This window comes from Salmo salar, chromosome 10 (assembly GCF_965601325.2).
Source record: "Salmo salar chromosome 10, fSalSal1, whole genome shotgun sequence".
NCBI classification, from domain to species: Eukaryota; Metazoa; Chordata; class Actinopteri; order Salmoniformes; family Salmonidae; genus Salmo; species Salmo salar.
Window position 1 is genome coordinate 34907507 of NC_138300.1, and position 23893 is coordinate 34931399.

A 23893-nucleotide genomic window follows, 5' to 3' on the forward strand; every position below is an offset into this window, starting at 1 on the left:
TGTTTATTTTCCTAATTCCACACAAAATCCAAATGCGAAAAATAAACAAGGAAAAAACGTATCAGACAAAAATAACAATGTCCACCTAAAGCGGTTGGAGCGCAGTTCAGTAACAGAAATCACGTCCTCTACAAAATTACTGTAGAAAACAAAAACACCCCACATAAACCTCACGAAAAGCAACAAACAAACAATCCCGCACAAAAACCTAAACCCAGACAGCAAGACTAAATACCCCACTAATTACCTAACTCAAAACAGGTGTAACACAAAACCAGACAAAACCAAACGAAAAGGAAAAGAGGATCGGTGGCAGCTAGTAGGCCGGCGACGACGACCGCCAAGCGCCACCCGAACAGGGAGAGGAGCCACCTTCGGTAGACTTTGTGACAAAAGGTTTAAGCTTAGAATTTTACTGAACAATCTGATAGATGTTTGGTATTGACTCTGAGCTCTTAACTGAAAATAAGAGTGAGCCTTCATTGCATCTAGCTGATGAAAAGCAGAGGCCTGCCATATACGCTATACACAGAGAGCTGCAAATGTTGAGCATGTGTGTGTAAAAGACCTTATCTTTCAAACAGTCCGTGAAGAACATAATCACACACACACAGGGCCGGATTAATGCAGTGGCTTACCGGGTATGAAGCACCTGGGCCCAAAAAGAATAGTAAAAAAAAACGTATGGAAGTTTATACAGCATACAGTATATTATATATACAGTATACACTACCGGTCAAAAGTTTTAGAACACCTACTCATTCAAGGGTTTTTCTTTATGCCAAGAGTGTGCAAAGCTGTCAAGGCAACGGGTGGCTACTTTGAACAATCAAAAATTAAAAAATATTTGTATTTGTTATTAAACACTTTTTTGGTTACTACATGATTGAATGAGTAGGTGTGTCCAAACTTTAGACTGGTACTGTATACATACAGTTGAAGTCGGAAGTTTACATACACCTTAGCCAAATACATTTAAACTCAGTTTTTCACAATTCCCGACATTAAATGCTAGTACAAATTCCCTGTCTTAGGTCAGTTTGGATCACCACTTTATTTTAAGAATGTGAAATGTCAGAATAATTGTAGAGAGAATTGATTTATTTCAGCTTTTATTGCTTTCATCAGATTCCGAGTGGGTCAGAAGTTTACATACATTCAATTAGTATTTGGTAGCATTGCCTTTAAATTGTTTAACTTGGGTCAAATGTTTCGGGTAGCCTTCCACAAGCTTCCCACAATAAGTTGGGTGAATTTTGACCCATTCCTCCTGACAGAGCTGGTGTAACTGAGTCAGGTTTGTGGGCCTCCTTGCTCTCACACGCTTTTTCAATTCTTCCCACAAGTTTTCTATAGGGTTGAGGTCAGGGCTTTGTGATGGCCTCTCCAATACCTTGACTTTGTTGTCCTTAAGCCATTTTGCCACAACTTTGGAAGTATGCTTGGGGTCAGTGTCCATTTGGAACACCCATTTGTGACCAAACTTCCTGACTGATGTTTTAAAATGTTGCTTCAATATATCCACATAATTTTCCATCCTTATGATGCCATCTATTTTGTGAAGTGCACCAGTCCCTCCTGCAGCAAAGCACCCCCACAACATGATGCTTCCACCCCCGTGCTTCACGATTGTGATAGTGTTCTTCGGCTTGCAAGCCTCCCCCTTTTTCCTCCAAACATAATGATGGTCATTATGGCCAAACAGTTATATTTTTGTTTCATCAGACCAGAGGACATTTCTCCAAAAAATACGATCTTTGTCCCCATGTGCAGTTGCAAACCGTAGTCTGGCTTTTTTATGGCGGTTTTGGAGCAGTGGCTTCTTCCTTGCTGAGCGGCCTTTCAGGTTATGTTGATATAGGACTCGTTTTACTGTGGATATAGATACTTTATTGCCTGTTTCCACCAGCATCTTCACAATGTCCTTTGCTGTTGTTCTGGGATTGATTTGCACTTTTCGCACCAAAGTATGTTCATCTCTAGGAGACGATATGATGGCTGCGTGGTCCCATGGTGTTTATACTTGCGTACTATTGTTTGTACAGATGAACTTGGTACCTTCAGGCGTTTGGAAATTGTTCCCAAGAATGAAACAGACTACATTTTCTTCTGAGGTCTTAGCTGATTTCTTTTGATTTTCCCATGATATCAAGCAAAGAGGCACTGAGTTTGAAGCTAGGCCTTGAAATACATCCACAGGTACACCTCCAATTGACTCAATTGATGTCAATTAGCCTATCAGAAGCTTCTAAAGCCATAACATAATTTTATGGAATTTTCCAAGCTGTTTAAAGGCACAGTCAACTTAGTGTATGTAAACTTCTGACCCACTGGAATTGTGATACAGTGAATTATAAGTGAAATAATCTGTCCGTAAACAATTGTTGGAAAAATTCCTTGTGTCATGCACAAAGTAGATGTCCTAACCGACTTGCCAAAACTATAGTTTGTATTTAAGAAGAAATTTGTGGAGTGGTTGAAAAACGAGTTTTAATGACTCCAACCTAAGTGTATGTAAACTTCTGACTTCAACTGTATTTCTGGTAAGACGAGGGGTGGGTGTGTGAGTATTTTTGTCAATAACAGCTGGTGCACGATGTCTAATATTAAAGAAGTCTCTAGGTATTGCTCGCCTGAGGTAGAGTACCTCATGGTAAGCTGTAGACCAACACTATATACCAAGAGAGTTCTCATTTATATTATTCGTAGCTGTCTATTTACCACCACAGACCAATGCTGGCACTAAGACCGCACTCAACCAACTACATAAGGCCATAAGCAAACAAGAAAATGCTTACCCGGTGTGCTCCTAGTGGCTGGGGACTTTAATGCAGGCAAACTTAAATCACATTTACGAAATTTTTACCAGCATATTTTCATATGCAACCAGAGGGAAAAAAACTCTCGACCATCTTTACTCCACACACAGAGATGCATACACAGCTCTCTCCCACCCTCCATTTGGCAAATCTGACCATAATTCTATCCTCCTGATTCCTGTTTACAAGCAAAAACTAAAGCAGGAAGTACCAGTGACTCGCTTAATACGGAAGTGGTCAGATGACGAGGATGCAACGCTACAGGACTGTTTTGCTAGCACAGATTGGAATATGTTCCTGGATTCATCAAATGGCATTGAGGAGTACATCACCTCAGTCATCGGCTTCATCAATAAATGCATATTCCAACCAGAAACCATGGATTACAGGCAAAATCTGCTTCGAGCTAAAGGCTACAGCTGCCGCTTTCAAGGAGCGGGACACTAACCTGGACGCCTATAAGAAATCCCTCAATGCCCTCAGATGATCCATCAAAAAAGCAAAGCGTCAATACAGGATTAAGATTGAATCCTACTACACCGGCTGTAATGCTCGTCAGATGTGGCATGGCTTGAAAACTATTATGGACTGCAAAGGGAAACCCTGATGCGAGCTGCCCAGTGACGCGAGCGTGCGAGAAGAGCGAAATGCATTTTATGCTCACTTCAAGGCAAGCAACACAGAAGCATGCACGAGAGCACCGGCTGTTCTGGATGACTGTGTGATAACGCTCTCGGTAGCTGATGTGAGCAAAATCTTTAAACAGGTCAACATTCACAAAGCCGCGGGGCCAGATGGATTACCAGGACGTGTACTAAAAGCATGAGAGGACCAACTGGCAAGTGTCTTCTCTGACATTTTCAACCTCTCCCTGACTGTAAGACCTACATGTTTCAAGCAGACCACCATAGTCCCTGTGCCAATGGAAGCGAAGGTAACCTGCCTCAATGATCACCGCCCCGTAGCACTCACGTCAGTAGCCATGAAGTGCTTTGAAAGGCTGGTCATGGGTCACATCGACAGCATCCTCCCGGATACCCTAGACCCACTCCAATTCGCATACCGCCCCAACAGATACACAGATAAGGCAATCTCAATCGCACTCCACACTGCCCTTTCCCACCTGGACAAAAGGAACAGCTATGTGAGAATGCTGTTCATTGACTATAGCTCAGCGTTCAACACCATAGTGCCCACAAAGCTCATCACTAAGCTAAGGACCCTGGGACTAAACACCTCCCTCTGCAACTGGATCCTAGACTTCCTGACAGGCTGCCCCCAGGTGGTAAGGGTAGGCAACAACACTTTTGCCACGCTGATCCTCAACACTGCGTGTGTGTACTTAGTCCCCTCCTGTATTCCCTGCTCACCCATGACTGCGTGGCCAAACACGACTCCAACACCATCATTAAGTTTGCTGACGACACAACAGTGGTAGGACTGATCACCGACAACGATGATAGGGAGGTCAGGGAACTGGAAGTGTGGTGCCAGGACAACAACCTCTCTCTCAATGTGAGCAAGACAAAGGAGCTGATCGTGGACTACAGGAAAGGCGGACCAAACAGTTCCCCATTAACATCAATGGAGCTGTAGTGGAGCGGGTCTAGAGTTTCAAGTTCTTTGGTGTCCACATCACCAACGATCTATCATGGACCATACACACCAAGACAGTCGTGAAGAGGGCATGACAAAACCTTTTCCCCCTCAGGAGACTGAAAAGATTTGGCATTGGTCCCCAGATCCTCAAAAAGTTCTACAGCTGCACCATCAAGAGCATCCTGACTGTTACATCACCGCCTGGAATGACAACTGCTCGGCATCTGACCGTATCTGTTATTTCATAGTTTTGATGTCTTGATTGGGCCTAAACCTATCGCTGTTACAATGAACTAGGTGAATGGAATATGAATGAGAGTATATGCTGTATATGCTGTAATAGTAATAAGGCCACGCTCTTGAAAAAATATTGAGGGCCACTGGTGACCATATTACCTTCACAACGGCGGTCACGAGTCATGATGGCTGTCAAATTCCACGTCACTGTTTATTCACGGTAATTAGGCTTCTCCAAACTCTGATGCTGCTGATGGTCATTAGTAGCCTACCAAACTTGCTAACTGCCTGGTACTCAGCACTCTATTGTCCCTCTAATCACTCTGACATCAATGCAAATGTAATTGAAAATCTAATCAAACACTTGATGAGAGCCCATGAGCTCATGTTGCGCAACCTTTCTATAGGCTATGCCTGCAGCGGTACGCGCAGTGCCGTCGGGGGTATGTCAAATAAAAATGTGATTCACATTTTCAAACAGTCCATTTAGATTTTCCAATGGGGCTATACATTTGGGTGATGTTTTTTTCTCACCTGAGTAGCCTCGTTTCACTGCCAAAAATAAAAGGAAACCATCTAGTGTTCAGCGAAATAACAACACAATGTCAAATACAGGTACAGTAGCCAAGTCAAATAAGTAACATCCAATCACATTAACCGTTACTCTCTCATCTAATCTATACTATATAGCCAAACGTAGCTGCTGCTCATTCTGTTTGCTCGAAAATTGTAAAAATAAAAAATTAAAATACTAAATAAAAAAAATAAGGCCCACGTCCATAGAGACACATACCAGCTGTACTGGTAGTACTGCTACTTCCAGCAGTACTACACCTGCACTTGTTGATGACACAAGTTGTTCTGCTTCCACGAGCACATCCAATGCTATCATCAGTAATTCTACATTTGTTGCTAGCCCAGCTAGCAAGGACACTGACAGTTGTGAATCTGATGCAGCTGAAGAGCTACTGCCCCCTTACCCGGGGAAGCATGGAACAACAGACAGGGATGTTGGACCATCGCAAATATGTTAGACCTGCACAAATATGATGAGAACTACATTGACTCACAACTTGATTAAGTCTTCACTCTTGCGCAGACATTTAGAAACGAAACATGACAACTCGAAAAATAAGCCGAGGGAGTTTTTTGAGCGAGAATTAAGACGACATTTGAGTAGTAAGACATGTATAAAAGCAACAGATACCATTAATAAGAAGGGGCTAGAAGCGTCTAATATGGTGAGCTAATGAGTGGCTAGGCCAGGCAAACCCCATACTATTGTGGAGGACTTAATTCTACCTGCTGCCGCGGATATGACCGGGACAATACTGGAGGAAAAGGCCAAGAAAACTACACAGACAATACCTTCATCAAACAACACTGTTTCACGACGCATCAGTGACATGGCAGGAGATGTTTTAAAACAATTATTGCTTTGCATACAAGCCAGTGATTTCCATGTGTGACAGCTGGATGAGTCAAAGATGTGGCGGTCTTGGCACAGCTCCTGGTATATGTTTGTTATGTTTATGGAGGGGTCAATTAAGGAAGACATCCTCTTCTGGAAACCACTGGAAACCAGGACAACAGGAGAGGATATTTTTAAAGTACTGGACAGCTTTGTGACATCAAATGAACTTTGATGGTCAAGATGTGTTGGTATCTGTACTGATGGCGCAAAAGCCATGACAGGGAGACATAGCGGAGTGGTACCCAACCAGCAGTTACTCCTGACGCCACTTGGGTACACTGCAGCATCCACCAAGAGGCTCTTGCTGCCAAGGGAATGCCTGACAAATTGAAAGATGTTTTGGACAGTACAGTGAAAATGGTTAACTTTGTTAAAGCAAGGCCCCTGGACTCTCATGTATTTTCTGCATTATGCAATGATATGGGCAGCGACCATGTAACGCTTTTACAACATACAGAACTGCGCTGGTTATCAAGAGGCAAAGTATTGACACGTTATTTTGAAATGAGAGATGAGCTTAAAGCTTTCTTTACTGACCATCATTTTCACTTGTCTGACCGCTTGCATGATGAAGAGTTTCTCACACGACTGGCCTATCTGGGTGATGTTTTTTATCGCTTGAATGATCTGAATCTAGGATTACAGGGACTCTCCGCAACTATATTCTATGTGCGGGACAAAATTGAGGCTATGATTAAGAAGTTGGAGCTCTTCTCTGTCTGCTTTAGGATCGGTGTACCGCTAACGTGCCACTACAACAACATCCGGTGGAATTGCAGAGCGCAAAATTCTAAATACAAAAATCGTAATATTAAACATTCATGAAAATACAAGTGTCTTACATAGTTTAAAAGCTTAACTTCTTGTTAATCCAACCGCTTTGTCAGATAAAAAAAAGCCACATCAAAATACTTTTTCAAACCAGCACAAGCGTCACAAAATCCCAAATAGCGATAAAAAAATCACTTACCTTTGAAGATCTTCCTCTGTTTGCAATCCCAAGGGTCCCAGCTACACAATGAATGGTTGTTTTGTTCGATAAAGTCCCTCTTTATATCCAAAAATGTCAGTTTCGTTTGCGCCATTGATTTCAGTAATCCACTCGTTCAACATGCATACAAACGAATCCAAAAAGTTACTGGTAAAGTTAGTCCAAACAAGTCAAATGATGTTTCTAATTAATCCTCAGGTACTCTAATATCTAAATAAATGATCAAATTTAAGACGGAAAATAGTAGTACACACCTCATTCACGCACGCAACAAGACTACTTTTTTAATGAGGGACACCTTGGAAAAACTAGAACTACTCGTTCGTTTTTCAAAAAACAAGCCTGAAACCCTTTCTAAAAACTGTTGACATCTAGTGGAAGCCATAGGATCTGCAATCTGGGTCCTATATATTTGTCTTTCCAATAGGCTAGCATTGAAATGGCCTGTGACCTCAAAAACAAATTTTCCTGATGGATTTTCCTCGGGTATCACCTGCCATATCAGTTCTGTTATACTCACAGACATTATTTTGGCACACCTGTATTTGGAGAGTTTCTCCCATTATTCTCTGCAGATCCTCTCAAGATCTGTCAGGTTGGATGGGGAGCATCACTGCACAGCTATTTTCAGGCATCTCCAGAGATTTTTGATCGAGTTCAAGTCCAGGATCTGGCTGGGCCACTCAAGGACATTCAGAGACTTGTCCCAAAGCCACTCCTGCATTGTTTTGGTTGTGTGCTTAGGGTTGTTGTCCTATTTGAAGGTGAACCTTCGCCCCAGTCTGAGGTCCTGAACGCTCTGGAGCAGGTTTTCATCAAGGATCTCTCTATACTTTGCCCCGTTCATCTTTCCCTCGATCCTGACTAGTTTCCCAGTCCCTGCCACTGATAAACATCCCCACAGCATGATGCTGCCACCACCATGCATCACCATAGGGATGGTGCCAGGTTTCCTCCAGAAGTGATGCTTGGCATTCAGGCCAAAGAGTTCAATCTTGGTTTCATCGGACCAGAGAATCTAGTTTCTCATGGTCCGAGAGTCCATTAGGTGCCTTTTGGCAAACTCCAAGCGGGTTGTCATGTGCCTTTTACTGAGGAATGGCTTCCGTTTGGCCACTCTACCATCAAGGCCTGATTGGTGGAGTGCTGCAGAGATGCTTGTCATTCTGGAAGTTTCTCCCATCTCCACTGAGGAACTCTGGAGCTTTGTCAGCGTGACCATCGGGTTCTGAGTCATCTCCCTGACCAAGGCCTTTCTCCCCTGACTGCTCAGTTTGGCCGAGTGGCCAGCTCTTGGAAGAGTCTTGGTGGTTCCAAACTTCTTCCATTTAAGAATGATGCAGGCAACTGTGTTCTTGGGGACCTTCAATGCTGCAGACATTTTTTGTTACCCTTTCCCAGATCTGTGCCTCGAAACAATCCTGTCTCGGAGCTCTTCAGACAATTCTTTCGACCTCATGGCTTGGTTTTTGCTCTGACATGCACTGTCAACTGTGGGAGTTATATAGACAGGGGTGTGCCTTTCCAAATCATGACCACTCAATTGAATTTACCACAGGTGGGCTCTGATCAAGAAACATCTCAAGGATGATCAATGGGAACAAGATACATCTGAGCTCAATTTTGAGTCTCATAGCAAATCGTCTGAATATTTCAGTATTTTATTTTTAATACATTTGCAAAAAATTCTAAAAACCTGTTTTCCCTTTGTCATTATGGGGTATTGTATGTAGATTGATGTGGGATTTTAAAAATAAATAAATAATTTTTAGAATAAGGCTGTAACGTAACAAAATGTGGAAAAGGTCATGGGGTCTGAATACTTTCCGAATGCACTGTAAGTACATAGATGACGTGCTGTATTTTTTTCTTCCATGCCCCTGTTCCGAGACGGGTGCTTTATAATTGTCCATTCTAAATCAAAACTAATTTCACACGTATATTATTTATCATCTGTAAAGACAACATGAAATTGGGCCTCCAGAATGACGCAGCGGTCTAAGGCACTGCATCGCAGTGCTAGAGGCATCACAACAGATCCGGGTTCGATCCCGGGCTGTGTTGCAGCCGGCCGCGACCTGGAGACCCATGAGGCGGTGCACAATTGGTCTAGCATCGTCTGGGTTAGGGGAGGGTTTGGCTTGCTAGGATGTCCTTGTCCCATTGCGCTCTTGCGACTCCTGTGGCGGGCCGGTCGCAAGCTCGCTGACATGGTCGCCAGTTGGACGATGTTTCCTCCGACACAATGGTGCGGCTGGCTTCCGGTTAAGCGAGCAGTGTCAAGAAGCAGTCTGGCTTGGCTGGGTCGTGTTTCGGAGGACGCATGGCTCTCAACCTTTGCCTGTGATGGGACAAGACTGTAACTACCAATTGCGGAGAAAAAGGGGTCATATTTTTTTTTAAAGACAATATTAAGTTAAGAATATTCTGATGGGTGACAATGTTAGCCTATCACTTGTGAATAATGTATTATCACTTGTGATTGATGCCCAGCTTGTGCAGTAAGGCAAGAAATAACGCATGCCTTTTTTTATGTGAGTGGTTGTATTTATTTGGGATCTATCGCATCCCACAACTGTCCCAGACTATATTTGGAATAATTATTTATGGAGGATAATAGAGGATGGAGGATAATAGATTGACATAGGTTAGTGCTTTTGCTGTTCATTAGGCCTACTCATCTTGTTGGCTGATGAAAAGTAGGCTAAATGTGGGCAGTTCTAAATTCTTCAATGTGCGCCTCGGAATTCGATAAAAGGGACACACGCAGTTGTGTCCACGATGTGTCTGTCATCATTCACTTGTAGCCTACTTCTTAGCTGAAATGCCTGTGGGAAGGACCCGATCACGTGATGGGTATTGGCTAATAAGAATTGAGACATCTGAGAAAGCCATGTGAGAAAGCCATGTGAATATTCATACTAACCGCACTAACCGTACTATTTGTTATGTAAATTTAGTATGTAGTATGCTATTGGTGGATAGATATAGTTAGTATGCCAAAAGTTCCCGTATGCCATACTAAAATCGGCAAAATACGAAGTGTACAAGCAGTGTACACTATTTCCGTGCATTTAGGGCCCATAATACAATTCTTCCGAAATGTGCGTGGCTTCACAACGTTTTCAGATTTCAAGAAAATGACAGAAAATATGCAGCTGAAGTCAGACAAGAGTGGATACAATTTCATTGCTTTAACTAATTATGAAAAATGTTAAGAAAATATTGAGCAATGTAATTGTCACGACCGTCAAAGGGAGTAGATCAAGGTGCAGCGTGGTGAGTGTTCATCTTTGTATTTAATTATAAATAAGAACACTACAAACAAAAGAATAAACAATGACAACGACCGTAACGTCTTGCAGGCTTAACATGCAGCACAAAAATAAGATCCCACAACTACAGGTGGGGAAAGGCTGCCTAAGTATGATTCCTAATCAGAGACAACGATAGACAGCTGCCTCTGATTAGGAACCATACTCGGCTCAAAACAAAGAAATAGACACCATAGAATGCCCACCCCACACCCTGACCTAACCACATAGAGAAACAAACCCTCTCTCTCAGGTCAGGGCGTGACAGTAATAAAGTAATGACTTTTCAAATAAGTTACTTTACGTTGGCTGCCAATTTGTTAGCAAAGCTACATTATCCTTACCAACCGCAGTATATCATTACAGCATACTTTCCCCATTTTTCTCTCTATCTCTCTCTCCCTCTATTCTCTCTTTCTCTTTATCTCCCTTGGTTCTCTCTTCTTCTCTCTCTGTTCTCTCTCTCTCTCTCTCTGTTTTCTCTCCCTCGGTTTCCTCTCCTCTCTGTGTATCTGTAGCTGCAGGCAGGACAGAAGCCATGCATGTCTGGTCTTTACAGAGTAACTGAGAGGGCCTGGTGTTAGTAATGTCATCATACTGAGTCCTCCAGGCTGCAGCTCTGCATCTCTGGAGTTCTGGGGGCCTGCAGCTCTGGAGCCTTGCTCTGGGAGAGCAACTGCAGGTCCATTCAACCAACATTTAAAATTGCACCTTATATATTTGACTTTTGTAACCCTCAACAGTAAGTTGAGACCCAGACTGCTTTTTTTATTTATATATACCTGCTTCTAAAATTGGGGCAGGGACATGTCCCCCATCCCCCCCGGCTCCTTCACCCTTAGCTTTTGCAATTATGGATCTGAATGCATAAGAATGAAGTTCAAGTGTGCTGTTTGTTCTGTCTATTATTCATTGCTTTTTTAACCATCAGTGTTTAAACCAAAACTATTTTCAGAGCATTCATGACAAAGTTCTGGAGTTATTGCCACAGAGTTATCGGGTATGAATGACCTCAGTGTGTGTGTGTGCGTCTGTGTGTGCCTGCATATGTTACAGACTATGTCAGTGAAAGGGACAGAACATTCCAGTCTTTAAAGTGGAGCCAAGTGAGTAAGAAGCTCACAATGCTCTCAGAAAAAACTATTGTAAACATCAATCATATTGGTCACACTTTATTTGAATAGTTCATCTGTAGATGCTCTACAGATGGTCATACAATCAACCAACTATCTGTTGATAAGCAACTGCTTGCTAAGGTTACAGTTAGGGTTAAGTTTAGGGTTACGATAAGGGTTAAGGTTAGGGCTAGGGTTAGTAGAAAATTAGTTGAAATGTTACTGATAGTCTGTAGATAGTCTATAGAGCATCGACAGATGGACTATCCAAATAAAGTGTTAACATTATATGGAGGTTTATGGTCACCATCCATCAGTGGGATCTAAACTTAGAGACCCTAGGAAGCACAGTTTAGTTTTCTTCCCAAGTCTTAATGGCGATGTTCCTTGACAGATGAGTAAATTCAGCTGAGAAGCTTCCTCACTGTATGCTGTAGGATGAGACAGCTTTTGCTTCTAGAGACTAAGAGACTAGGAGCAGTTGAAAAGTTCAAATGAGGAGAGAAGGTGAAACTCTTTTTCTTATGTTTGTAAACACATCATTTATAAGAGCAGACTTGCTGTTTCGGTAATCCTAGCCCTCTTTGTACTCCACAATCTCTTCATGTTGCATGGTATAACAATATAACAGATGACCATAAGAAGCATTGAGGTGCTATCTGCCCATCTACACAGTGTGTGGGTTGTCATCTCTGGGTTAGCAGTGTGTGTACTCTCTGGGTATATATTTGGACATATGGCTAGTGGTCTGCATGGTTCATGGAATGGTAGTGGTGTTGCTTGGCCAGGCAGTATAAAGAGATGTCAGCTATTTCTTAACATTATAAAGTAATGTTGTCTGGTCAGGCTTTTAATAGTATTTACACTCCTTATAAACAATGGGTTGGTTTTCTCATGAAAGGTATATTATAAAGATCTACTAAGATGTCTGACTGATATTCTTGATATTTTCCAATGACACAGCTTTGGGTAGATGTCAACACATATGACACACTACTGTGTGAGAAGTGAATACATGTAAAAGAGAAGAGAGAAACCCAACGAGATGTTTATCAGGTTCACCGATGCCCCCAAGGGGCCATCACAACCCTTCTGTGATTCTAGGAACTGTGACTGTAATAAGGAGTGTGTACATGTTAGGACTTGACACTGTTTGTGTTGGCTGTATCTCCCAGAGTGCATCTGCTTCCTTTCTGTTTCCACTCGCTACTCTGACATTTTCATTCGCTCGCCGGCGAACGATGCACTCCTCCGGGGTCCGACTGACGCACTTTGTTCTGAAGAAGAAAAACACCCTCACTCGCCGTGTGGGAAAAAGAGAAGTCAAGAGTAAGGACGTTAGCTAACTCAGCCTCAAAAAGCTGCGTGTTTTGTTGTTGGAAAATTTCCTAGTGGGTGTTTATTTTCAATGGGCTTTATCATGCTCAAGGTTTTAAATGGTTATTTGGGGGTTTTATTCCTTTTGTATATGTATGTATCTGTGTAATAAATATCCCTTATGTCATCACACAAAGACACATAATTACTTATCATGAAACACTTGGTGTTTATAAGAAACAAATATGCTTGTGTAATCCTTGAGTATGCCTTCTCTTGGGTACTATGTTGAGAGATGTTTTCAGTTAATGATAAACTTGTGATCGCAAAAAGGGGAAAAAATCCTCCGATATTGGATAATAAAAACAGAGTGACAATAGATAGTCAGATGTTTTCTCTTTTATGACAATGAAAAGACAGTTCTCTCCTAGATACTCTTGGACCCCAGTGCTCTCTTGGCCACAACTCCCATTCATTCCAGTGGGGTAGTCATGAATAACTTAATCAACACAAATACTACTAAATACTGGTAGATACTGTATTTACATAGAAAAATAAATACATCTTCAGGAATTTAATGTATTGATGCCTTTTATGTGGGTGACTACAAATAATACATGCACAGACTGTATGAGTCAGATATTAACTTAGCACCACATAAGTCCTTACTGATGTTTTCATCAAGTGTTTTCACTAAAGGCATGACATCTTGAGCAATAGCAGTAGATTGGCCAATCAATGCAACTGAATACCCTTATCAATGCCACTTTAGAAACATGTTTTTTTGTGTTGGTATTGTTACTAAACTTTAAATTACTATATGATGTCAAGTGATTACAAAGTATGTGATCTAGCATTTTGTCACTTTAGCTTCAAGTGAAAATAAATGGGAAAATCAGTTAATTAAAATGACCACAATTGTCAACTCCTGACCTGCAGTGTTGCAGAAAGTCAAATTATGCTGTATTGGGCAACAATAAGGACTTATTAAGGTATTGAGTATTTGTGTAATAGTACTTCAATGATATGGCTATGACAGCTGCACTTCTTAAATACATAAAAACATAGAAGAGCATTATAGAAACACACTGTAAGGTAGTGATATATTATTGCTACATGGGACTGAGAGACCCTTTGCATAACCAAAGACCTCCACCCTCAAAACCATATACTTCTCTGACTATGAAAGGTGTGAAGGCTAGTTATTATAGTGAATGGTTAGTGACAAACAGAAATGCTGAAAGCTGTATTGAAATACTGGATAAGATTAGTTAGTCAATAATGGAGTGCATATCTTTCTCTTTGGTTAGGTTAGTAAAGTTCCTAAACGTTAAAATTATGTTGTATTGCGTGTGTCCTTTCCTCATCTCCTTTGCTTCATGACCATCTGTAGGTGAAATGAATGGCTGAAATGACCTAAGATGGAATTAATGTATGCCTACTTAGTTCAAATGGGTAAAAAATAATTATCTGGAGAAAATACTGAGTTCTTTTCTTTTCTGAGATCCACCCCTACTTGGTTTTCCCATTTTAGCAACTTACAACGCAGTGGCCCGTGAACCACTGAACAAACTGCCTACCACTGATCCCAAGGATGGCCTGAGAGCACGTTGGAGCCAACTCACAGCTACTCAAGACACTTGGTCTCTATGTCTGTTGTTTTTAAACTGTTTATCACTTGGCTGTGTGAACGCTAGTGTGGCCAAGTCCCTCACCCATTCTCCCCCATTTAGAACACTTGATGGGTACTGGATGTGTCACTAAGAGTCTCAAGGCAGAGGTCAGATTGTTCTCTCCAGAAACTCTGAAAGCCACTTCAGTTTTTTTTCTGGGAAAGCTATGATGTACAAATATGGTGTGTCTATCTGTCTGTCTAGAATCTTCCTTGTTATTTAGACTATGGGACAAAATCATTGTGAGAGATTTTGTCTGCAATATTTATGACCTTTGGTAAATCTTCCCAAGAGATGTGATGTTCCAATGTATTTGTTTAAATCACTGTTTAATTGATTGGTGGTTTGTTTGTCTCTCATTTAACAAATACTGTCAAAATGTATGTTCCACACTCTTTACTTTTTGAATTGACGTGACATTTTCATTGGCTGCAGGTAGATAAGACAAATATAGAAGTAATTTGAAATATAGATTTAAGTTGGTCTAGAATGAGATCAATCTTTATGATGGCCCTTAGTTATCAAACCTGCAGTCTCGCTTGTGTCATTTGCATCAAATTATTTAAAAAAGGCCTAATTCCATCCACTTCAAATGACATCCAATTGGTTTGGAATTGACCCTTATTCTGCGATCATCTCCTTATTTGACCAGCTCCTGGTACTGCTCAGATCTCAGGAAGCGGCCAAAGGAGTCCTTCTCCATCAGAGCATAAATTCTCTTCTGGGCCAGGTCAAAGGTCACAGGGGAAAGATCAACCAGGTTCCTCAGGGTCACATCCTTGGTGTAATGATCAATGTTCACCTGGAGGGAGGAAGAGAGAGCGAGAAAGAGACATAGAAAGGCAGGCAAAGGTAAGTCTGGGCTTCCACAACAAATACAATGACAGATTTGATGGCCACATTTTCTGTCACCTCTCTGGGTCCCTCGGTCTGGATGAAGTCCTCATAGATCTTCCTGGCCTTCACAGCCATCTTCATGGGAGACTTGGTCTTCTTGAAGTCCTCGCAGGCCACCCAGAACTCAATGTTCTCCTCACTGAATTCAGAGCGCAGGAAGCTACGGAACATGGCCAGGCCACCTTGGAGATGAAGAGATAGATGGAGAAAGAGAGAGAGAACAAGTAGTCCCATATTTTCCTGCCACACAGAGAGCATTGCGCCAATCCTCTAACATCTCCCATGAGACCTGAATTCCGGAGACAAACTGCCACTGTGCCTCTGTTTTAAACTGTTAGATGATGTGATAGGACTAGCTCCAATAGCTTATGTGGTTGGTACAGTAGCACAGTGTTTACAACAGCAGAGTTTGGAATGGATTCTTACATGGCCCGCTAATCCTCAGTATGTGTGCTTGTGAGTCATTTTGTATAAAAGTGTCTGCTGAATTGAGAACATTATACTGGGCCTGACTATATATAAATAAATAACCAGCATCCTGATCCAGCCACTTCACTTTATTTATTTCCATCAAATGTGATTGTTTGATGTTTAGTTCTTGGAGCTCCTCATCTGTGTCAAATGTTCTTTAGTGTACACTTTAAAATAAAGGTTATTTGTTGCTTGTGGGTCCCAGGCAGAATTCCCACATTGAATGTGAGAAGAAACTGTACATGTATCATTGCCACACAGGAAGCACTTCATGTCTAAATTAAAATGTACAGGAAGTGCATGGCGGCCATAAACATTTTCAAGAGAAGTTTTGGAGAATTCTTTTTTTTTTTAACTCAAACTGCAAAACAAACATTCGGAAATTATTTGTTTTGTTAACCACACCCTCCAATGTCACAAACTAAAATGTATGCAATGGGGAAACTGAGGAACCAATAAGTTGAAACCTGTTTGAGAAAGTCAGTCAGTATGTGCTATACCTGTGCTGGTTGCCATCTCGTTAGTAGGAAGGTGTTTCACCTGTGTTGGCCCATGTGCTATTTAGGAGTGGCTGGCCGAGTGCTCCAGTTGAGGGTGAGCGATGTTGGGGAGAGCTGCACTTTGTCAGCTGTGATGCGATTTCGAGCGCACCTTATTTAAGTTTGAAAGAAGCCAGTTTTGGTGTTTCCCATGTTTGTTTTGCTCCATATTGTTTTCACTCTCTATCCTAAGTTGTTGTGGGTTTTTCTTTTAGTTGGTCTTTCCGGAGGCAATCCAAGTGGGCATCCATGGTGGGTGTCATTCAGAACCCCTTACTAGTGGCTTTGCCAACTTTCAGGGGGCACCCACATGGGTGCCTTTCAGAACCCCTTTTGAACCCCTTTCTCTTTGTCAATCATTTTTTTTGTTAGATCCCTTTGTTGTGAGCGACATTTGAGTTTGTCTTGGTGGAACGTAACACTTTACAGTAAGTGATGTGGCTGTATGAGTGTTTGCAGTAATACAGTAGAGCATTTGGTTGAGAATAAATATAGAACATTGAAAAACACCTATTTAAACCTCATGAGGGACACTCAGGGGGAATCCATATTAACTGTAATGTTAATGTCAAAAGTTCTTCATTAGATAATCAGAGCACAGCAGTTTCCAGTTCCCGGGTAATTAATCACTTTAGTTTTGAGCTGAGCTCTATCTGGGGATGTTACAATAACAGCCCTAACCTCTCATAGCTTCATAGCTACTCTACAAGCTATGAGTTTTGCTGGAGAGGAGACTGATGGGGCTGCTCAGAGGAGTTGCACCACTGGGTTAATCTGATGGTGTGTGTGTGTGTGTGTGTGTGTGTGTGTGTGTGTGTAGGCTACTACCATACACTAAGATCAAAGCATGTGGTACCATTACAACCCACAAAAACATGTACTTATGTACGTAAGCACTGTACATATCTGATATATATATATATATATATATATATATATATATATATATATATATATATATTTTTTTAACAAATGTAATATAAAAATAAAAATAATATATATATATATATATATATATATATATATATTAAATTTGTAAAACTTTCTAAAAACCTATATATATATATATATATATATATATATATATATATATATATATATATATATATATATTTATATATATATATATATATATATATTTATACCTTATTTACATAAGCATTCAGACCCTTTGCTAAGAGACTCAAAATTGAGCTCAGGTGCATCCTGTTTCCATTGATCATCCTTGTGTCAGAGCCAAAACCAAGCCATGAGGTTGAAGGAAGTGCCCGTAGAGCTCCGAGACAGGATTGTGTCAAGGCACAGTGGCCTCCATAATTCGTAAATGGAAGAAGTTTGGAACCACCAAGACTCTTCCTAGAGCTGGCCGCCCGGCCAAACTGAGCAATCGGGGAGAAGGGCCTTGGTCAGGGAGGTGACTTAGAACCCGACGGTCACTCTGACAGAGCTCCAGAGGTCCTCTGTGGAGATGGGAGAAACTTCCAGAAGGAGAACCATCTCTGCAGCACTCCACCAATCAGGCCTTTATGGTAAATTGGCCAAACGGAAGCCACTCCTCAGTAAAAGGCACATGACATCCCACTTGGAGTTTGCCAAAGGAAGGACTCTCAGACCATGTGAAACAAGATTGTCTGGTCTGATGAAACCAATATTGAATTCTTTGACCTGAATGCCAAGCATCACTTCTGGAGGATACCTGGTACCATCCCTACGGTAAAGCATGGTGGTGGTAACATCATGCTGTGGGGATATTTTACAGTGGCAGGGACTGGGAGACTTGTCAGGATCGAGGGAAAGATGGAAGTACTGAGAGATCCTTGATGAAAGGAGCTCAGACTGGGAGCTCAGACTGGGGTGAGGAGCTCAGACTGGGGTGAAGGTTCACCTTCCAACAGGACAACAACCCTAAGCACACTGCCAAGACAACGCAGGAGTGGCCTGAATGTCCTTGAGTTGCCCAGCCAGAGCCCGAACATCTCTGGAAAGACCTGAAAATAGGTGTACAGCGACGCTTCCCATCCAACCTGACAAGGCTTGAGAGGATCTGCAGAGAAGAATGGGAGAAACTCCCCAAACACTGCTTGTAGCATTATAACCAAGAAGACCCAAGGCTGTAATTGCTGCCAATGGTGCTTCAACAAAGTAAAACCTGTTTTTGCGTTTCCATTATGGGGTATTGTGTGTAGATTGATGAGAATATTTTTTTCTTAATCAATTTTAAAATAAGTCTGTAATGTAACGAAATGTGGAAAAAGTCAATGGGTCAGAATACTTACAGAATGCACTGTATGTTATGAGTAAGGAGAGATTCCTGGCATTTGCGTGCACACACACACACACACACACACACACACACACACACACACACACACACACACACACACACACACACATACACACACATACACACACACACACACACACACACACACACACACACACACACACACACAGCCTAGAGGAATGCACCACAATGGAACATTTAGACCAGGCCTTTGAGGAAGGCATATTTTCCAGCAGTTTAATTTTAGACGCAGGTTTCATTTATTACACAATATAGAAGTTATGTCCACAGATGGATTATGAAATGTTACTTCTCTGGATCTGGATAACGAGAGTGAATACCATCAGAGTTACTGTAATCAATACCATCAGAGTTACTGGAATCCTATACTAGTCTGTCTGCTCTGTATTTGGCATGACTCGTAAAGTTTCATATGATGGGGTGAAGAAACATTGTTTTGCACAAGACCTCATGGCTTTTCGTAAGGACTTATTTGTTGTGTGTGTGTGTGTGTGAGAGAGAGTGTGCTTGCGTGCGCATGCCTGTAGATCTGGGCATACTCACAGCTGTTGGTCAGCACATGGTCCAGGGACTCACGCCACTGAGAAGCCTCCTCAGGAATGGGCCTGTACAACACACAAACACAATATTACACAATACAACACCCACATATTATAGTCAATCACCGTAAACTTGATTTAACATGAGACAAGCAAATGAGCACGGTCAGTCCTTACTAACCAAAGAAAGAGAAGAACTTATCTTCTGGAAGGCCCAAACAATAGTAGCCTTTGGTTGGAATATATTTCCTGCCTATTCATCTTCACCAAGTCAGCCCATTATCAGAAGGCCATGTTAACAGCTGGATTCAGAGAATCCCACCCGGAGTGTTTTATCCCCAGGGTCAGAGGTTTGTCACTCACAGCCTCTTCATACTGCTCCCTGTAAGGTCATTGAGGTCCTCGATTGCCCTCCCATAACACACACACACACACACACACACACACACACACACACACACACACACACACACACACACACACACACACACACACACACACACACACACACACACACACACACACACACACACACACACACACACACACACACACACACACACACACACACACACACTAGTGAGAGAGAGAGCCCTTCAGCATCTCATCTTTAATGATGGCTGTTCTACTGAGCTAGTGGGTAAATAGCTTGCAAACATCCATTATGTAAGAGGTTACGCAATTAAGTGGAAGACACAGCCGCAGTATGCAATGCTTTTATGGTCAATTTGGAGATGATTTAATATGTAAACATCACTGTGACACTTCACAGGATGTTCTCTCCCCCTCATTCTCTCTCTCCTGCTTTCTCTTTCTCCTCTTCCTTCAACACTCACTTTCCGTAATCATACATACAACTGATTATTTCCCTGTAGAAGGTAGTGCATGATAAACTGTAGAGACTGAACACATATAGTACAGTATATACATTTTTGTGATAACCATTATCTTGGTCTTGTCAGTTCCAGTGCCTGGGACGGAGATGTCCCAGGCATCTGATACAGTACATGCAATGGTCTCTGTACATGCACGGCTATCAATTATGAGGCTAACGTGCATACTGACATTCCACAGGCATGGAGACAAGCTCTCCCTCTCTTCCTAAGTCATATTTGGAGATGAAAGCCAAGCAGGAAATCATGGAAGTAATTTACAATTGTCTATTTGACACTGTTTGAAGTAGAGTAAGGCCTAAACGTTTCACTCCTTTGAGGAGCACTTGAAGTAAAATTATCACTTGAAAATTGACTGAATCTGAGTCAGGGATGTAACTGACAGACCATGTAGCGATAAGGTGTGTTCACGCACTCACGCGAGAGAGAATGCATTCCTGTTAATCTTTGTGTGTGCGAGGACTGTCTGTGCTACTCACTTCTGAAGCTTCTCTGGCTTCTTCTCTGGTTTCTCTGGGTATGGGATGATCAGGTCAATGCCATTCTCAGGCTTCTGGAGGAGAACCCCCAACTTAGACTTAATCTCTTTAGCCCTAAGAAAGGAAAGTCATGAGGAAATAAGGCCATTTAGGAGGATGCTGTAATGTTTTAAATGGCACACATTCATTAGTTAGAACAGTTTAACAACACTAGTAATGACTTTGGCTAATGCAGATTGTATTCAGATAAACCAAGTGAGACACAGATAGCTATAACTAATCAATCAAGTTCAATATAATACAAGTTGAACAGCAATCAGCAACAGAGCAAAATACATACCCAACCTCAAAAAGGAGGGACTAATCATAAACTAAGCCTACACATTCATTTATTTGGATCTTAAATTTCCCCTTTCAGACCCAGGATAATACAAACGCATCCTCAGATGAATCAGACCCAGGATAATACAAACACATCCTCAGATGAATCAGACCCAGGATAATACAAACACATCCTCAGATGAATCAGACCCAGGATAATACAAACACATCCTCAAATGAATCAGACCCAGGATAATACAAACACATCCTCAAATGAATCAGACCCAGGATAATACAAACACATCCTCAAATGAATCAGACCCATTAGTAGAGGTCCTGTGATGTAGCCTTTGTTTTCAATGGCACAGTGTCAGGAGTTAGATTACATTATAATCTAATCATAACATGTAAAAGGGCTAAAAGGTTATGTCATTTTTATAATATGACTTTCATTTTAATCTTCAATCAGCTTATTATGTTAACTATTAATCATAATAATCAAAAGACGCACTTCTAAGCCATCTCAAACTTAAAGAGAGTGTCCACAATATTTTGTGGACACAATAACACACTAACAATTTGACTTGCTATTTGCAAAAAGGCAATAATCAAAATACATTTTTTTTTTACAAAGAGGACGTTTAAGTGAGTAAACCAAAAATACTTTGAATAGAATACCCACCTTTATCATTATCTACTGCTCCCATTACTCAGGTTAGAAAAACAGCAGAGACAACTAAACAAAACAAAGTCTGATCAATAATTAATGACGTGGTGAGCCTCATGTAGTTGATTCCTCTTTGTTACTTTCATCGATCCATGTAGTCAGCGATCAATAGATGGGCTCAACTAAAACCCCAGCCACACATGCAGACACACGTGCAGCCTCTTGTTAGCAAGACAGACCTTGTTGTTCCTGACCGGGGATGACACCCAACTACATCTACACTCTTAGAAAAAGGGGTTCCAAAAGGGTTCTTTGGCTGTCCCCATAGGCGGAACCCTTTTTAATTCCGGATAGAACCCTTTTTGGTTCCAGGTAGAACTCCTTTGGGTTCCACATAGAACCCTCTGGTGAAAGGGTTCTACCTGGAACCAAAAAGGGTTCTTCAAAGGGCTCTCCTATGGGGACTGCCAAAGAACCCTTTTAGGTTCTAGATAGCACCATTTTTCTAAGAGTATAGATTCCAGGTAGGGTTGCAAAATTCCAGGAACTTTCAAATTCCTGGTTTTCCAGAAATCCTGGTTGGAGGATTCCAGATATCCTGCTTATTCCCTCCTATCTCCGGGATCTTTCAACTGCAATTTCTGGAAAACCCAGGAATTTATTGAAAGTTCCAGGAATTTTCAACCCTAACTACAACAGACCACACATTTCCATGGGTTTCTACAGAATATTCATTCTAACCAGAGCTATAATTAAGAGATTGCCCAGGAGTTCAGGGCATTGACATTTTAAATCAGGATAGCCCACATGAAGAAGAAAATAATTTGTTATGATTTTTAGACGTGTTAGTAGCATTGGTCTAGGCAACTTTTTTTAGGACATCTCCAAGTAACGATGTGTAATTAAAAAAGAAATCCCCCATGAAAAGGATAATATACTGTATCTTAAATTTAGGTTTTTTGATCAACTGGTAACTGTTCTAATTGTTTGACTGATGAGCGGCTTTCAGGGAATGCCTGTTTGAAAAACATCCCTGAATTATTGCCATAAGTTACTTATGAACTTCCTACTATTTCATAAAAATACTTCTCCAAATAATAGTCTGATTTAGGAAATCCATAACTCAATATAAAAGTATACGTCATATGCATGAATACTATATTAATCAACCCATTTAACAGGAACAGGGCAGTGCAGTATATTATACTGATTCCACTTTCCCTTTTGGCTGCTTTTACTGTTTTATAAATTCATGACCAGAGGATGACAAAGAGCAGATAGTGAACCTCTGTTTTGCTTTTAAGCTTGGCTAAATGTTCCTGTCTTGCATGTGGACGCAATTGACCTGCAGCTGAGTCGGTGCTGCAAATGGGAATACAGTCAGCCAAATGCTATCCTTCAGGTATTAAGATCATGAAACAATACCTTAATCTCTGCAACTGGAAACGTGTAACGTTTTGGACAGTTGAAAATGTTTGATCAAGTATTTAAATCAACTTTAAACTTTCCATTTGTCTTAAAATGAACTATATTCACAATAATCTAGATTACCATACAGAATCTTTCAATAATTTAAACCATGCTAAAAACATCTCAGCATTTTTACAAAATGAAAAAAAAAACTATAAATACAGAAATCAGATTTTGAATATAGATCAAACATTTTCTGACTAAGAAATCAACTCAGAAATGTTTTGAATGTAATTTCTCTGGGTTTATTTCAGGCAAAAATAGGAGAGATTACCCTTTCAGAGAAACAGAAGAGCACAATGCTTTTGGTATCTCACCTTATCCGACATGTTTGGGGCAACGCAGCTAATCCTTTACACATTTTATGAAGTTTTCCTTTTTGATGTTTTGTTGAGTGAGTCCACCACCGTAAGATTCAGAGTCCCTTTTCTTTTTGACTGTCCTTCAGCACTCTTGGGGAGTTTATATACAGAGAGCCTATTGGCTTTGGGACAAAAGCATTAGCCAATGAAACGGATGTCTGCGACTGCAGGCAGAGGAGTCAGGGTCGACTGCATGAGAAGTGGTCTGCTAGAACTGGTATGGTTGGAAGTAGAGGTTAATCCCTAACCACAGATCTGGGATCAGATGCTTACATTTCCAAAGATAAAAAAGTTGCACTGAACTCAACCATTGATCAGGTGGTGAAAGAGAAATTTGTTAAGTAATTTATTAGATAAATCCATGGTAGTAGATACCCATAGACTTCCATTCATTGTGCTAACTTTATTAGA

General features: G+C 41.2%; 1 protein-coding gene across 1 annotated transcript; it reads right to left on the reverse strand.

Annotated features, from left to right (window-relative positions):
- Nucleotides 1–14851: 14851 nt before the first annotated feature.
- Nucleotides 14852–23689, reverse strand: LOC106560296 (regulator of G-protein signaling 5). Its single transcript, XM_014123049.3, has 5 exons — nt 23438–23689; nt 20663–20776; nt 19295–19356; nt 15452–15618; nt 14852–15341 (listed from the first exon to the last, which is right to left on the reverse strand). The coding sequence occupies exons 1-5, from the start codon at nt 23479–23481 to the stop codon at nt 15180–15182; spliced, it is 549 nt and encodes a 182-aa protein (XP_013978524.1). The 5' UTR covers nt 23482–23689; the 3' UTR covers nt 14852–15179.
- Nucleotides 23690–23893: the final 204 nt, after the last annotated feature.

Bases quoted from the DNA above. Each gene is read 5' to 3' on its own strand.
- LOC106560296 (XM_014123049.3), bottom strand. From the start codon at position 23,481: ATGTGTAAAGGATTAGCTGCGTTGCCCCAAACATGTCGGATAAG. The intron at 20,777-23,437 runs GTGAGATACCAA...TTCCTTTCTTAG, and splicing joins CCCCAAACATGTCGGATAAG to GGCTAAAGAGATTAAGTCTA. The intron at 15,619-19,294 runs GTGAGTATGCCC...TTCATCTCCAAG, and splicing joins CCATGTGCTGACCAACAGCT to GTGGCCTGGCCATGTTCCGT.